Source organism: Populus alba, chromosome 13, assembly GCF_005239225.2.
Source record: "Populus alba chromosome 13, ASM523922v2, whole genome shotgun sequence".
NCBI classification, from domain to species: Eukaryota; Viridiplantae; Streptophyta; class Magnoliopsida; order Malpighiales; family Salicaceae; genus Populus; species Populus alba.
This window is the reverse complement of record NC_133296.1, coordinates 1726679-1742193: the sequence shown is the minus strand read 5'-3', so window position 1 is coordinate 1742193 and position 15515 is coordinate 1726679. Positions and strand designations below refer to the sequence as shown.

General features: G+C 29.2%; 1 protein-coding gene across 1 annotated transcript; it reads left to right on the top strand.

The window, feature by feature from the left end:
- The first annotated feature begins 7190 nt into the window (after nucleotides 1-7190).
- LOC118053246 (uncharacterized) lies at nucleotides 7191-8747 on the top strand. The gene has a single exon (XM_035064447.2). It carries the CDS (start codon nucleotides 7540-7542, stop codon nucleotides 8458-8460), a length of 921 nt encoding a protein of 306 aa, XP_034920338.1. The 5' UTR covers nucleotides 7191-7539; the 3' UTR covers nucleotides 8461-8747.
- Nucleotides 8748-15515: the final 6768 nt, after the last annotated feature.

The following is a 15515-nucleotide window of genomic DNA, read 5'->3' as shown; positions in this document are numbered from 1 at the left end:
TGAATTCAAATCGAGTTAATATTTGAATTCATGACCCAGTTATGAGACTAGATTATTCCATATATATAAAGTATACTTAAAAAAATCACAAAGCAAAAATCTCAATCATCCAAAATCAAAAAAACAAAATTACATCTAGAAATTAAAAGAATGAAGTTAAAATATGGTATAAAAAATAAATGAAATAAAACAATGAGGGATGAAATTGAAAAATAAAATAAATCAAGAAAAGGATAAAAAAAAAACAAAATAGCAATTAAAAAAATAAAGAACGAAAACTAATATAAAAATTAAATGAAATAAAATAAAACAATCAGGGATGAGATTGAAAATAAAATAAAGAAAAAAACTATAAAAAATAAAAAGAATGAGGATAAAATTTGACAAATAAAAAAAATTAAAAAAAAAATTATTTTTATAATAATAAAAAAAAAAGTTGTCAATTTCAAATTGGAGGTTCATTGATCATATGTATAGTCAATGCATGGAAGGAATGCTGAAACGAATCGAATGACATCATAAAAGCAACCATTAATAATATCACCTATCAACCTATATATGAATGGCGTTGTCTTAACCTACACACTAACATATACAATGCACTTGTCAATCATCTTTTTTTATTTAAATAATATTTATATTTATTTAATTATTAAGGAGCCCATTGTAAAAAAGACATGATTAAAATATATAAAAGCTTGCAACTGGATGCCAATTCAAAATAATTTTTTTGCTTTTAAAAGCAAATGAGTTATTTTATTGTTTACAAAACACGAAAGTACTAAAAATCCTCTAGAGCACGGGTTTAACAATTTTTTTTTGTTTTAAAGACAATGAAGTTATCTTACTGTGCAAAAAGATATAAAAAGACCTCCTAGCTCTCGTTTAATTTGAAAATAACTTTTTGGCCATAAGGAAAAGACGGTTCTACCCCACAAAAAGCTTGATGATTTTTTTTTTTAAATAATCATTTTACTATTTTAATTCACAATAATTATCGTATGGTTGGATGTCTTAGACTTGTCGTATGGTCTAGCACATATGGCTACCTCACATCTTTCCATGGCTAGACTTTCTCGTCTTCAGCTATGAATGGGTGTGTTTGAATGCCCATCCTTGAGCTCACTTCATTAAAAAAAAATATATATATATATATTTAGTAGTATGATAATAGTTATTTTTTAAATAATTTTTTATATTAAAATATATGTTAATGATATTTTTTTTATTTTTAAAAAATTATTTTTAATATCAGCATATCAAAACAATCTAAAAAATATAAATTATATTAAATTTTAACCAAAAAAAAACCTTTTAAATTTTTTAAAAATGGAAGTTGAACCGTATATATTCTAAAAAATTATAATGGAGGGTTCTTCCATGCTTGTCTGGGTCGCTGTGCTTGCTCTGCTGTTGGTGCAGAAGTCGATGCCTGACATTGGTAGTGGTGCGAGGTTCTGTGATTGAAGAATAATTTGGTGATAGCACCAGAGAGTTGGTGATGGCAGTTGTCATCGCACTGTGTGACTCGTTGTGTTCTTCACTGGTGTTCATCATTATATTTACAAGAAACTCTAAATTTCTTCTTTATTTATTATTAATGATTTTTATTTTTATTTTTATTTTTTAACAAATTCTAAATTTATTTAATTAAATGTATGCATAAAATTTTGAAATTTATTAAAGAAAAAAAAAAAAAAAAAAAGAGATAGAGAGAGAGAGAGAGAAAAGTGAGAGTGGGGTGAGGAAAGGAGGAGAGGGAGTGTGGAAGAATTATTTTTTTTGTTTTCTGTATAATCTTGAGAATGTAGAACAAAGGCTGTGTTCCATCAAATGTGGAGCATATAATTAATGGAGTATAAATCTCATTCCCCTCGAGAATCACGTGTTCTCCCCAAGCATCTTTCTTTCTGTTTTTTTTTTTTTTTTAATAAAATTTGCTATTACAGTTCGAAAATATAATAATGTTTATTTTTTCAAAGTATTTTTTACTTGAAAATATATTAAAATAATATATTTTTTATTTTTTAAAAAATAATTTTTATATGAATACGTTAAAACGATTTAAAAATAAAAAAATTAATTTAAAACAAAAAAAATCAAATCAAATTTTACTAACCTAGTTTAGAACACAATATGAAAAGGATTCATTCACATATCACTTGACTAGAAACTATTCGTACGTAGCAATATCAATGGGAATCCCGACATACTTTAATTGTATATTTTAATAAGTTTTTTTTTTTTCTCCGGGGATAGAAGGAATATATCTTAATAGTTAAAATAAACAAAAATCCATTATATATGTAGTTGGAACCACACCGTATATCATTTGGAAGACTAATCCTTTTCTGATCCCTTGAAATCAAATTCCTTGACTTGTCATTATCTTGGAATGTAAATCTATTGCGTTCCATTTGGTGAAGCAATTATTATGATAAATTGGAGTCCAAAACATCCAGCCCAAATGAATTATGAGTTTATCCCGATTCTTTTTTTTTTATTATTATTATTATTCTAAGTTGTTTCATTTCTATTTATCTAATCCATTTATAATTTTTTTTTTACAAATAAAGAGTATTTTTTTAAAATTAAAAATTTTTGTTTTCAATTTATATTGTTGATGTGTTTGGCCTTGCCTTGTATTTTTTTATGGTGTTGGTTTATTCAACCAATTTTATTTTTATTTATCTTTTAAGTTGTTAGTATTTTAAAGTGTTGATTTGTCTTTTATTTATTTAAATAAATAAATTTAATAAATACAATCAGATGTATATTTTATTTTATGTTATTAAATATCTTAATCTTGTTTGCATAGGCTTTTTAATTTATATTTTAAATTTTTTTTATATAAAATATATATTAAAAAAATTATTTTTTTTAAAAAAATTATAATCCATTACAAAACGCAATTTAAATGACTAGTCTCTCTCTCTCTCTGTATATGTTCATCGCTTTGATGCAGGACTAGGAGCATTGTCCTGAACATTTATTTATTGCCCTACCCGGCCAACAAGGCCAAATTGGCACAGTCACACTTGAGGCTTCGGCAAGCCTTTGGCTCATTCTAACAAGTGTCATCCCTTTAACCACGTGGCTACTTTATCACTTTACACGTTGTCACTTCCTCTCAAGATAAGAAGTATGTGGCAAACCTTATAGAGTGTGCAAAAATGTACGCAATGTGCAGAGATTTGGTCACCATCACAATTAATTGATCATCACTTCCAAGGAAGGTTCGTCTGGACTTGATATTTTCGTTCTTTGCTCGTTTCTTTTTTGAGTCCATCAATTTATTTTGTATTATGGTGCTGAATCCTTGATATTGAGTGAACTACATGAAATAATTCTTTTCGAACACATGTAAATCGGGTGAACGTCGATGAATAATACGGTTTTCAATCGTATAAAATATCGACATGATCGATGATATTGTATTATTAGGATAACTGTGATTAATTAATTACCAACAAAACAATTTTAGTGTCGAATATTGATGGATATATACTCCAATATCTCATGATGAAAAACACCATGCTTTATGAAGCCACAGAGAAAGATAAAGCTTCTTCGAGGAGATCTTCTTTTCTTTTTTTTCTTTTTTATTTTTAATAATTGAGGGTATTCGGGTTAATTTACATGCATTTCGATTAATTTCTCGAGACTCCTGAAGTTAACGACCATGTAAAATTTCAATAATTTTAAAATTTGTGATACTCAAACTGATAATTTATTGAGAACAAACTCAAGATCTGACCATTTGAATTGTACCCCTCATATTTTTCTTTTTCTTCTTCTTCTTCTACAGAAGGTGATGAACAAAAAAACTTATCATGCAACTTGCTATTGTATTTTGTATATATAGGCAACTCGAGGTGTGGCTTTGTTTTTTTAGGCCCCAGCTCTGTGTTTAGTTTAGTTTCATCCTATGCACAAAAACGAAGCAAGCATTACCAAATTTACTCGTCCACAAAGTTTGGCCTTTGGAATATTGACCATACTCAAGTTAAGTACTTAACAATCGCCACGAACCTACTGACCTTTGATATTTGTTAGCGTAGGCGTTCAAGCATCTTCTTCCTTGGAGTATACAATATACACACACACACAGAGACAAGAATAGTATTGTAGAGAAGGAAAACCATACAAAAAATGGGTGTATGAAATGATCAAGAGCTACAGCTTTACGCGTTGCAGAAAGCCAGTCACTCTCAATTCTCAAAGCATACGTGGGTAATGTAATCGTCATATGCTATATCTAGGAGTTGGAAATTTTAGATAAAGTTTCCCAGCTAAGCCAATCATCTGAGAGATTCTTTTTTTTTTTTTAATATATGGTCCAAGAATATCCTTTGTACATAACCTAATTATCAAACTAAAATCAACTCGATGACCCCACTTTTGGATATCCTAAATTATCGTCGTATTTTTTAGCCTTGAAAGAGGTGTTTTTTTTCCTTCTTCAAGCAGTGCACTTGTGGAAGAAATGGCCACAAGTAGGGTAGCCATGTTTTTGTATAAACAATATATCTCAACTAATGTGTTTTGTTGGAAAAGACTATATATTTAATTTTAAGAGACTTTGATACTACAATTATATGCATGTTACTCATGGAATAAATTGATGGTAATTGTGTTGTTATTATATGTAATTATTTAGAAAAATTAAAACAAACAATTTAAATAAAAATAAAAAACAATTCTATATAGAATTAAAATAAAATAAAAAAGAAAATTTGTATTATTAATATAAAAAATATTATTAAATATAATTTGTTTATCTTGGTAACAAGAGCTGGAGAAGGAGACAGAAGCTGATTTTTATCGGAAGTAGAAGGGTAACGAGGTGGAGCGCAGGTACCGGTAAGAGTTGTTAACTGCTGCTTGATGACATTCAACTTATCTTTTAGTTTGGTCGTCTCAACCCTAAGTTGAGTTATCTCAGCTTGAACTTCTTCTCGTATGATCGCCTTGATGACCAATAATTGCTGGATCGATTTGGATTATAGGGTTTCAACGGTTGAGAGACTATGGCTCACCCATATATTCTTGTCTGTAGTATTAAAGATACCATAAACTTGATTTGTATCGGGTCCATTGATAGATTCAGCTTGCAACTATAAATTTGAATTGAGTTTTGGATAAGTCAAATGATCGTCCCTGTAACTCTTATACAATCGAGTGTTATATTTTTTTTTTCTAAAATAACAAGTTTTGAAATATAAAAATATAATAACTAAAAAAATATTCAAGTTTTGGGTGCCTAAGGTGCCTCGTCATGATTGACACCTAGCAGCATTGTCTGGTCATGCTCATAAAAAACGCTACCAGAAGAACAACAACGCTCATGCCTATTTTTATCTCTACTAACCTTCTCTCTCTCATCTAAACAAATTTGATTTAAAAAAAAATATTATTATTATTATCACTAAATCATATTTAAAACAAATTAGCAACATCTTCCTATACAAAAGGAGTCTATCTAAAAATTTAAAACTTGCAAATATATATCAATAACTCATGCTGCAAATCAATTGAATTTATTTATGACTAATATTTAATTTATGTATATATTTAGAAGAAGAAATTCTATTTGAAATTGGAAAGAAATCCTATTTTCATTTCCTTCCCAGTACCTGGAGAACCAAATATACCCTTACTATTCTAAAGAAACAAGAAAGACGGGGTGTGACTGATGCCTTTAAAGCAATTTAAGTCATTCAAAATAGAAAGAATCATAATTTACCAAAAACCACCGAATGGCAACTCAAACATGTCTAATTGTTCCCCTTGATAGTTTTTTCCCCAATTAAACGAGTGATTTTGGGATTAGATTATTTAGAATAACACATTTGAGTTTGTTTTTCCGCTTGTTATCTTAAAAGCCATATATTGAATTATCAATAGTGTTTCCGTTGATAAAAGTAACATATCATTAAGTGACATGATTATTGATTGCAAGTTTACTATTTAATAATTTTTACAGGTCATTAGTATTTTCATTGATAATTAACATTGAGATTTTTTTAGCCAAAAAAAAATATACATTTTTGATGACATTTCATTCTAGCAATAATTTCGTTAGTAATTTAAATGTTTAGTGGCAAAATCCTATAACTTTTTTGTAACTCTCTAGAACTTTTTGATGATGGACTAAGTTAGACAATAATTTCATAGAAAATATCAACAAGTTAGACTTAATTGCCAAAAGAATTAATAAGAGAATATTTACCTAATTTTTTTATTCTTTAAATTCCATCTGTAATTCTCTTTTTATTCACCGATATAACTTTTTCCATTAGTTATCACTAGTGAAAAAAATGATGTGATTTTCCATTAGCAAATGTCATCCTAATTTATTGATGATTTTTTTTTTGGTTTATATTGCCATTAGTATTTGATAATTTTCTGGTTGTGAGAGAGATTTAGTCTCGTTGTGAATTTTTTTTTTAAAATTGTCTTCTATTTATCACCTGCTTTGCACATAATTGTCATGTTCATAGAACCCAAAAATATTTTTAGTATAATATCAAAATATGTGTATGAATAACTAAGTTAATTTAAACAGAAAAAAATTAATAAAATAATAGATTAGAAGCTCAATAATGTTTTTAAAAATAAAAATGATCCAATAAATAAAATATAATAATAGCTTATAAGCTCAGCATATTATATAAATTAATGGATATAATTATGTCGTTTTTCCTTAATATTATTGGATATAAAAGTAGATTGTGAAACACACGCCCAATTAGCTCATATTGTCGTCTATCCATATACTGCACATGTTTCATTGGTAGAATTTTTTGAGATTAGGATCTGAAAAAAGCCTACCAAAAACACATGTATGATGGAGTTTTTTTCCTACATAACTACAAAATGATTGAATTTTTGGCTTCTAATTACAAGAAATTAACACATAATTATACATATTGAATTGCTTAATTAACACATAATTAACACATATATTTTTTTTTTAATTCAATTTATCCATGATAACATTAATTAGAGAAAATCCAGATGCCAACACACTAAACATCCAATCATATCCACATGGAAAATATACGTGGAGGCAGTCCCTCTTTGATTGGAGATGGAAAGGCCTCCCCTTTTGCCAGGCGGCTAACACAACTACAGCCATATATAATCACTTTCAAATTTGCCAATCTCAACAAAAACAAGCAATAATACAGGAAGAAATTAAGTGTGTGGAAGGAGAAGGCAAAATCTGGACGATTTCTTAGGCCATCTTACGTGGGACCAGTCACCATTTCCTCCATCACTGATCCAGCTAAAACCTTACTCCCTTTTGTCACGTTGGCTGTCTCTATAGACGCCACAGTCTCCCTCCCTCCCTCTTTCTATCTTTACTGTGCGGATGTTATTAATACCACCATCCATCCTCTCAACTCTCTATAACTTTCCACTTCCATTCCTTTTTCTCTCCCATCAACTTTTTTCCTCTCCTTTTGTCATCCATTAATTTACACAGTACTGTATGTTTTAGTGTTTCTTACAAAAAAGATTGTACAATATATCATGATGAGCTTTTGCAAGAAAAGTGTTTACTCCTTCTTAGCTCTTACATATCATCCCATGAGTGTCAGTATTGATGGAGAATATAATTCTAGTGTTGAAAAGCCTTCTTGCAAATGCCAAGCTGTTTGCAGTTCTCCCCCCGCAGGAGTATTAGGGTTAATAACGGCAACAGCATGTGATCCTATCCATAAAACACCAAACATTCTCGAATCAACAACTGTCAAACCCTCTTCACCTTCAACCACGCCTCCTTGCTCGCCATCATCTATAGCCTCCATCTTTAAAAAAGACCCGCGTGGGATTGGATTCCTTGATGATATTGGTGGTGGTATTGATGGTTTGATGTCTTGCACTGAGAGTCTAGGTTTTGAGAGCTCTGATGAAAGAAGGTTTGATGATGAGATTGAGTTATGTTCAAGGGAAAGATCAACAATAACAAAGGTCAAATGTAGAAAACCTGGTGAGAAAAAAGAAGCCAGGAAATTTCCACCACCTCTTTCCTCTTTAAACCATAATGGTCAGCCTAATTTTTTTCTCAAGTCAGTGAGAAAAGATGGCAGGCTTGAGTTGACAGAAGTTAGGATTGATAGGCATGAAACATTACGTGCTTCACGGCAAGATGGAAGGTTGCGATTACATTTTGTTGCAGATGAAGAATATGAAGTTGATGAAGAAGAACATGAGCGAGAACAAGAACAAGAAGAATATCTGGAGGTAGAAAAGGAAGGTGAAAAAGAGGAGGAGGAGGAGGAGGAAGTTAAAGAAGACAATGAAGAAGAGAGTATAGGGGAATGGGGATTTCAAGTGAATGGAGAAGGGTTAAGAACAAGGTGTCACGAGCTGGTGGTTCACCACCACGATTACCACCACCATAACCACCATAGCAATGTTTGGAGCCAACAATGTGTGCCAACAAGGTGAAGTTAGCATGGTCACGTGAAAATGTTAAGAAGAGACAAGAAGGGTCTCTAAATGATGTGTGTAATTAACTTTTCTGTGTCCTTCTGGGCTTGTAATCTTGTTCTGTTTCAATTTATCGTCCAGGTAGTCTTAGGCGCCTATGCAGGCAGAAATGGTTGCTGATTTTCAACCAAATTTGAAGGAGTGGATAATAAATGAAGGAATATTGTGCTTGACAGCAATTGAAAAGAGCACTGTATGTATCACTTATATTTCCAAATTTAGAAGTTTTAGTTATGGTTTGATCATATTTCACGTACGTTTTCATCTCTTCAAGAAATAATTGGAAAATGTGAAATATCTTGCAATCCTTCTCAGCATTTGGTACGATATATAGATAGTTCACATTTGCAAAATTCTTCAAAAATAAAAACATACCAAATATGTTTATAAAAAAAAAAAAACACTATTAAACTTTTCTCGTCAAAATAAAAACTATTGAAACCAAAAATGATAAATGTTTTTGTTAAAAAATAACCATGACTTTCTTTTTTATTCATCATTTTATCTTTGTTTTCTTTTTTTTTTAAAAAAAAAAAACCAACTTAGAGGCTAAAATATTCAGAAAATAAATTTTTAGACCAAAACTAAAAATGAAAAAATTAAATAAACCACAAAGTAAGAAAAGGAAAAATAAATGGACTAAATATAACTTAATTTTTTCTAGCAAATTTGAAATCAGTCATGGAATTTCTCATTCTTTCACATTTTGATCCTTTTTTGTTGAAATGTTTTTTTTCCTTAACATCAAGTTGTGATTTTAAAAAATAGGATAAAAATGGGAGAAATTAACTAGTATTAATTATTGCTAACAGTGTTTTAACTAGATATTTTAAAATGTTTTATAATGCAATACAGAACATCGTTCTGACTAACACAAAAAGTGAAGGGGCCACCCTAATAAAACGTTAGGTAAGGGGACAAAAAATGTGTTAATGCCGACACCAAAGTCTTGCAATGGACAAGATGACTCAAAACCCTAATTTTTCTCAATGGAAAATTGATTTTCTTGCATTAATTATGTTGGTGATCTTTGCTTAAGTTGACGTCAATCTCAAAGCTGTGTTAAGAGGCATCAGATAATTCTTGGCTGAGCTGGAGCATGCGGCAGTAGCTGGATTGACTTCATTAAAAATACAGATCGTCAATGGAGTGGAGGCCAAGTTAGTGTTGTGGATGAACACGATCATGTAAAGCTAGTTGAGATCATATGATCACAAGTCAAAACCATAGGCTTAAGCCTGAGAAAAACATACCACTTCAGCAGAGAACTGTTCTCCAAGATACTACTACACGCGCAGCCCTTTGTGGCGGCGAGTGGATGCAACATTCGTGCAGAAGGGAGGCGCGTGGTTGCAAGAAGAAGTTTCCGGTTGGTCTTGCTTGTTTTCGATTGGGCTTTATATGGGCCTAGCACGGCTAGGCATTTTGGTATCCAAGCCTTCATGGACTGAAAATCCAGCTTGATTAAATTAGAGCCCGTTTGCCAAAAAAAAAAAAAAGAAAGCTTTCTGCTTCTCTTTTGTTTTTGGTAAATTTTTTTTTAAAAAAAACTGTTTTAAATCTAAAAGCTAAAAATAAGAAATAAAAAAAATGAGATTTTGGATTTTGAGTTCGTTTTAATATAAATTTATTGTTTATTTTTGTATTTCAAAAATATTTTTGAAAAAAAATTTTAAAAATTTGTATTCTTCAAATTAATTTTTTTAAAAATGTTTTTAGATTATTTTAATGTGCTGATATTAAAAATAATTTTTAAAAAATAAAAAATATATTATTTTAATGTATTTTTAAATAAAAAATACTTTAAAAAATAATCATAACCATTCACCACCTGAAGTTGACTTGAAAAACAAATTAAGGTATTAAAGTTTAATTTAAATTAAGTTTTTAGTGGAATTATATAAAACATTAATCCAGCGAGACACGTACGGGGATGCAGTTAGGGAGGTTGGCAGGGGTCCGAGCCCTGCAAAAACGAATAATAGCAATGCTCTCCCTCGAACAATTTAAAATTCTAGAGCCGAAATTTCTAAAATTTAAGTTTTGGCCCCTTTAGAAAAAAGTTTTCTAATATTAGGTGCTATATAAGTCTCACAACAGAAGATGCAAACTGAAATTAAACTCTGGACGGCCAGAACATTGTACAAGTTGAGATTAAATAAATTGGGTTGGAAAAATTATTTTCTTATCTTAAACTTATTTTTCATCTTATTTTTGGTCCATAAGTGTTAAGAAAAGAATGAGAAAGGCACTAGATAAAGAAGAAAGGTACAATCAGCCACAATCTAACCATAAAAATATTGATCTTGGTGGTTGGTGGTTTGTTAAAGGTGTCGTTGTATATATATATATTTTTTTTGTTTATGTAGGTGTCCGAGTCAGCTTGCGCGCATCACAACTAATCTCACGGCTCACTGAACATCCTGCAAACACAGTGAACATGTAAGACATTGCGGGGGTAACAGGCGTGCACGATGAGGTTTGAACCAATGATACAGAGGAAGGAAACAAGTTCATTCAACCGTTGGGTCAAGACCTCAAATGTAAGGTGTCGTTGTATTTTAAACATGTTGGAAAAAACAAATGTATGAAGTTCTTTTTTAAAATAAATTCTATTAAATTGTTTGTTTTTAGAGCGATTAGAATGTATTTTAAAGTTTATATTGGAGGTGATGTAAAAAAAAACGGTGAACGACATGTTATTCACTTAGTTTAAAAAAATAATATTTAAATAAATAACATGATATTTGTTTAATTTATTTTTTAAAAAAATAAAAAAGCATAAGGCATGCTTAGGCTTTTGCCTTTTAGGTTAGATACACAAGTCTTGTCTTCTAAATCCAACCAACCCTGACCTTTTCTTTTAATTTTTTTTTTTAATTAGAATTTTAATTAATATCCTGTCCCATTTTTAAAATTGTTTTAGTTTAATTATTTTTTAAATGGCAATAAGTATTTTGTTATTTATATAATTTTATAGTGTCCTTGAGAGATTATTGTGATTTGTCTTTATTGCATTATGCATTTATAAAAAATAAAAATCATATATTCTTAGCAACTATAGTAGTCTCCATGATAAATAAAAGAATATGTATAAAATGAAAATGGTAGCCAAGATAAAATATCAGTAATTATATCTATCTTTTTACTTTTTATTGAGAAAATTAGCTTTCTATTTTAATGTTTAATTAGCGTTCATAATTCTTTTTAATTTATCTGTTGATATATTTTCAATCATTATATTAAATACATGCATTATCTTTTCTTTCATTATTTAATAAATCATCTTTCCTTTTATTATTTAATAAATCTCATGATACGAAAAAAAACACATTCTTAATTTATAATATTAGTGTTTTTTTATATTTAAAATTAACTTGAAATCTTGCTCGGAAAAAAAACTATCTTTTTTATATGCTTTTTTGCAATTTTTTTGGACTTTATTTTTATCAAGACATATGATCAATAATGCATTGACAAATGTCTAAAGTAATAACGAAGTTCAGCATTTTAGTAAATTGATATACAAATTGAATAAACTGTCAGTTAATTATTATATACAACCTAACAAACACATACAAAATGATATTTTTTATTGTCGAAATCATCCCCACGCACCATCTAAATACAACAGCAGAGCGGTTGATGCGCGCCCATCACAACACATACTAGTATTTTTGAGAGTATTTGTTTTGGAAAAAAGTGATAATTATTTTTGTTTTTTAATACAATATAAGGTAAGCAATTTAAACATATAAAACTAAAAGACTGTAGGGGGGGTGGGGGGGCTGTGAGTCACCATGCTGTTTTTTTAACGAGGCAAAATGGGGTTTGGTGGGATGTAATTATGAGAGGGACGACTTTTTGATTGAAATCTAGACGTAAGAGACTGTGGACTGTGCGGACCGGCGCGTGCGACTTACCATCAAAAGGCGGTAATGACTCCACGTCATCAAGTAGGAGTTTGGTAGTTCCAGGGAACTTGCCACAAGCCATAGTTTGATAACATATATTGCACTTTAGTCCTTCTATTTTCATTTGGATAAGTTAGGTCCCTAACTTTTTCAGGGGCAGCTTTTCTCATCATGCATCACGTGTAATCTGATTAAAGCTGTCCTTTTTTCCTTTAGTGGAGGTGATGTGATTGCTGACACTTGACAGAACATTAAAAAATAGTTTTTCGTGCCGAAAAGTATGTCAATAATGTTTTTTTATTTTTTAAAAATTATTTTTGATATCAGCACATCAAAACGATCCAAAAAGTACAAACCGCACTCAATTTTAGCAAAAAAAAAAAAAAATTTGAATTTTGGTGAAAAGCCGGTTTGGCCGCAATGCCAAACGGGCACTTAGGAGGAATGGTAGCTGGCGGTGGATGGTCGTGCCTCCGTGCTCTTTTTGGGCTGGGCAGTATATTTCAGTCCCTTAAGTTGTGAGTAATTTTTTCAAGGAAAAAACAAAACTTCCAATGAGATAGTGGGAGCAATTAAGGAGATATGATACGGAATAGGAACGTAGTGAAAACCATATTTTTTAAAAATTAATTTATTTTATTAAAAATTAATTTTTTTATATGTTTTAGATTTTGATTTAAAAAAAATAATTTTTAAAAAATAAAAAAAATATCATTTTGATATATTTCAACACAAAAAACACTTTAAAAAACAATCGCAATCCATACTTTCAAACAAGAAGCAAGTTATGTCGTTTTTTTCGATCTATAATTATATTTAATCTAATTTTTAATATTTTATAAATTATAAATATATTCTTTCATTTTTTTTAGACATAATTGAGTTGAATATATTGGATAGAACTAAATTTTTTATAATTTATGAACGACAATAACATTATTAATTGTGTTTTTTTTCAGTATTAATTTTCTCCAACAATGCATCACATGGTTCTTTAATATCAAAATGAATCATGTGTTAGCTCACAAAATTTATAATTTTTCATTTTATATGCACTAAGAACTTTATGGAAGAATATGCACTAGGAACTTTTTTGTTTCGAAGGCATTTATCGCGTTTAGATGAATTTATGTGCTCTTTTTGTTATAAAGCTATAAAAAATATGGATCATCTTTTTATGCATTGTTCAATTCTTTGGAACTTATGGAATCGTTTTATAAAATGGTTGAATGATGAATTTCTAGAAACCATTAATGAACTTTTCCGTACATGGTCCTCACTTGTAAAAGGGAAATTTCATATCAATGTAATTAGATTTGCATTGCGATTCAAAAATATTTTTGAAAAAACTTGAATATATTTTTAAAAAAATTAATATGGTTTTTATATTTTCATATCATTTTAATGGGTTGATATTAAAAAATAATTTTTTTAAAATAAAATAATATTATTTTAATATATTTTGAAATAAAATCATTTTAAAAAACAACTATAATTACACTTTCAAATACACCCTCTTAGCTTGTGACATATTACAAGAAATTTAGTAAGTTATCAATAACAAGTGGGTTTTTTAAGAAAAATATTTCGGATTAGAATACATTCTTTGAGTTCATTATTCATCGTCTAGTCTAGTTTTGTGGTTGAATACAATTGAAAAAGACTTTCTATACAAAAGTTTAAATTTATTTAGAGGTCTGGAGGGTATGTTTTGGAGGTTCTTCTAATATAGCTATGTTCATATACTAGAGACTTTGCAATAAATCTTTTTTGGTTGGGGATTGGATATTTAATCCATTTTAAAACAGAATTTAAAGGTTTGTAATTGATTACAAGTCTAGATGTGTCTCTTTTAATTTCAGAGTTTTTGTTTACATAAAAGGTTGCATATGACCAAGTTAATCAAGACTTTTGGATAAGATCTTTAAACTCGAGATCACGCAGATTTTAAAGTCTGCAGTGTTATTCTAAATTAGCATTCATTTGTATAAATTTTGTTTTTGTAGGTATAAGTTTTTCTGAAAAAATATTTTCATAAAAAAGATCAACCAATATGTTTTTTTTTTTTTTTTTTTTCAGAAAGCATTAGGTAAGTCTGAACAGATATGTTGTTCAATCTTACTTTATAAATAAGTGATTTTCTGTTGTAAATCGGAGTTTTGGAATTAGTTATTGATACGACAAAAGGAAACATGGTTTTGTAAATCATGTAAATGAAATTGTTTCCCATAAATTAGTGCATTAATATGATAGGTATGTATAGAGCATGCTTTTATCAAATTCAAAATAACAATTGAGGATTTTACAAAAAAAAATATTGATGATTAGAAGATTTCAAAAATTTCTCAAACACAGATTTATCAAAAATTCAAATATGATATTTTTAAAACAGATTTTACTATCAAAAGTGAAGAAAGAGATATTTAGCTAATTACAAAGCCCTTTGAAACCATCTAACCCCTCTCTTAAAAATCCTTACAAAAACATCTAGCTAGAAATTATAAATACATCCACGTTGGTCTCGTTCAAGTTGGGATAAAACCCCTTGTAAAAGAAGGTTTAGTATTAGAACAAAATATTTTAACTATGAAAAAAGGATTTCATCATAAAAATCCTTCCATTGGTACTTCAATTTTTCTCCTTTAAATTGGTACTTCAAATTTAGCCAAACCAAAATCTTATTATGACATCATCATTGACATCACCGATTCTAAACCTTTTTAAATCTTTTTTGCAATATATATATATATATATATATATATATATATATATATATATATATATATATATATATACTTGCAATCCCTACCTCCTCCTTTTATTTATTGTACTTTGTAGTATTTGTTTTTGCTAGATAGCCTCCAATTTTGACTCTAGCTTCTTTCAATAATAATAATAATAATCGATTATTATTTTAAAAGAAGTTTATGTCCATTAATTACTCGTATGAAGATGACATGTAGAAGGTGGAGCTCCAAGTAGACATGAACAGCTTGATTTTCTATAGGCCATCGAAGAAAACAAGGGGAAAAAAAAAAAAAAAAATTGTTGGCATCGTGTACTTCAACTTATGGCGTGTATTGTAATTATGCATTGTAT

Bases quoted from the DNA above. Each gene is read 5' to 3' on its own strand.
- LOC118053246 (XM_035064447.2), top strand. From the start codon at position 7,540: ATGATGAGCTTTTGCAAGAAAAGTGTTTACTCCTTCTTAGCTCTTACA.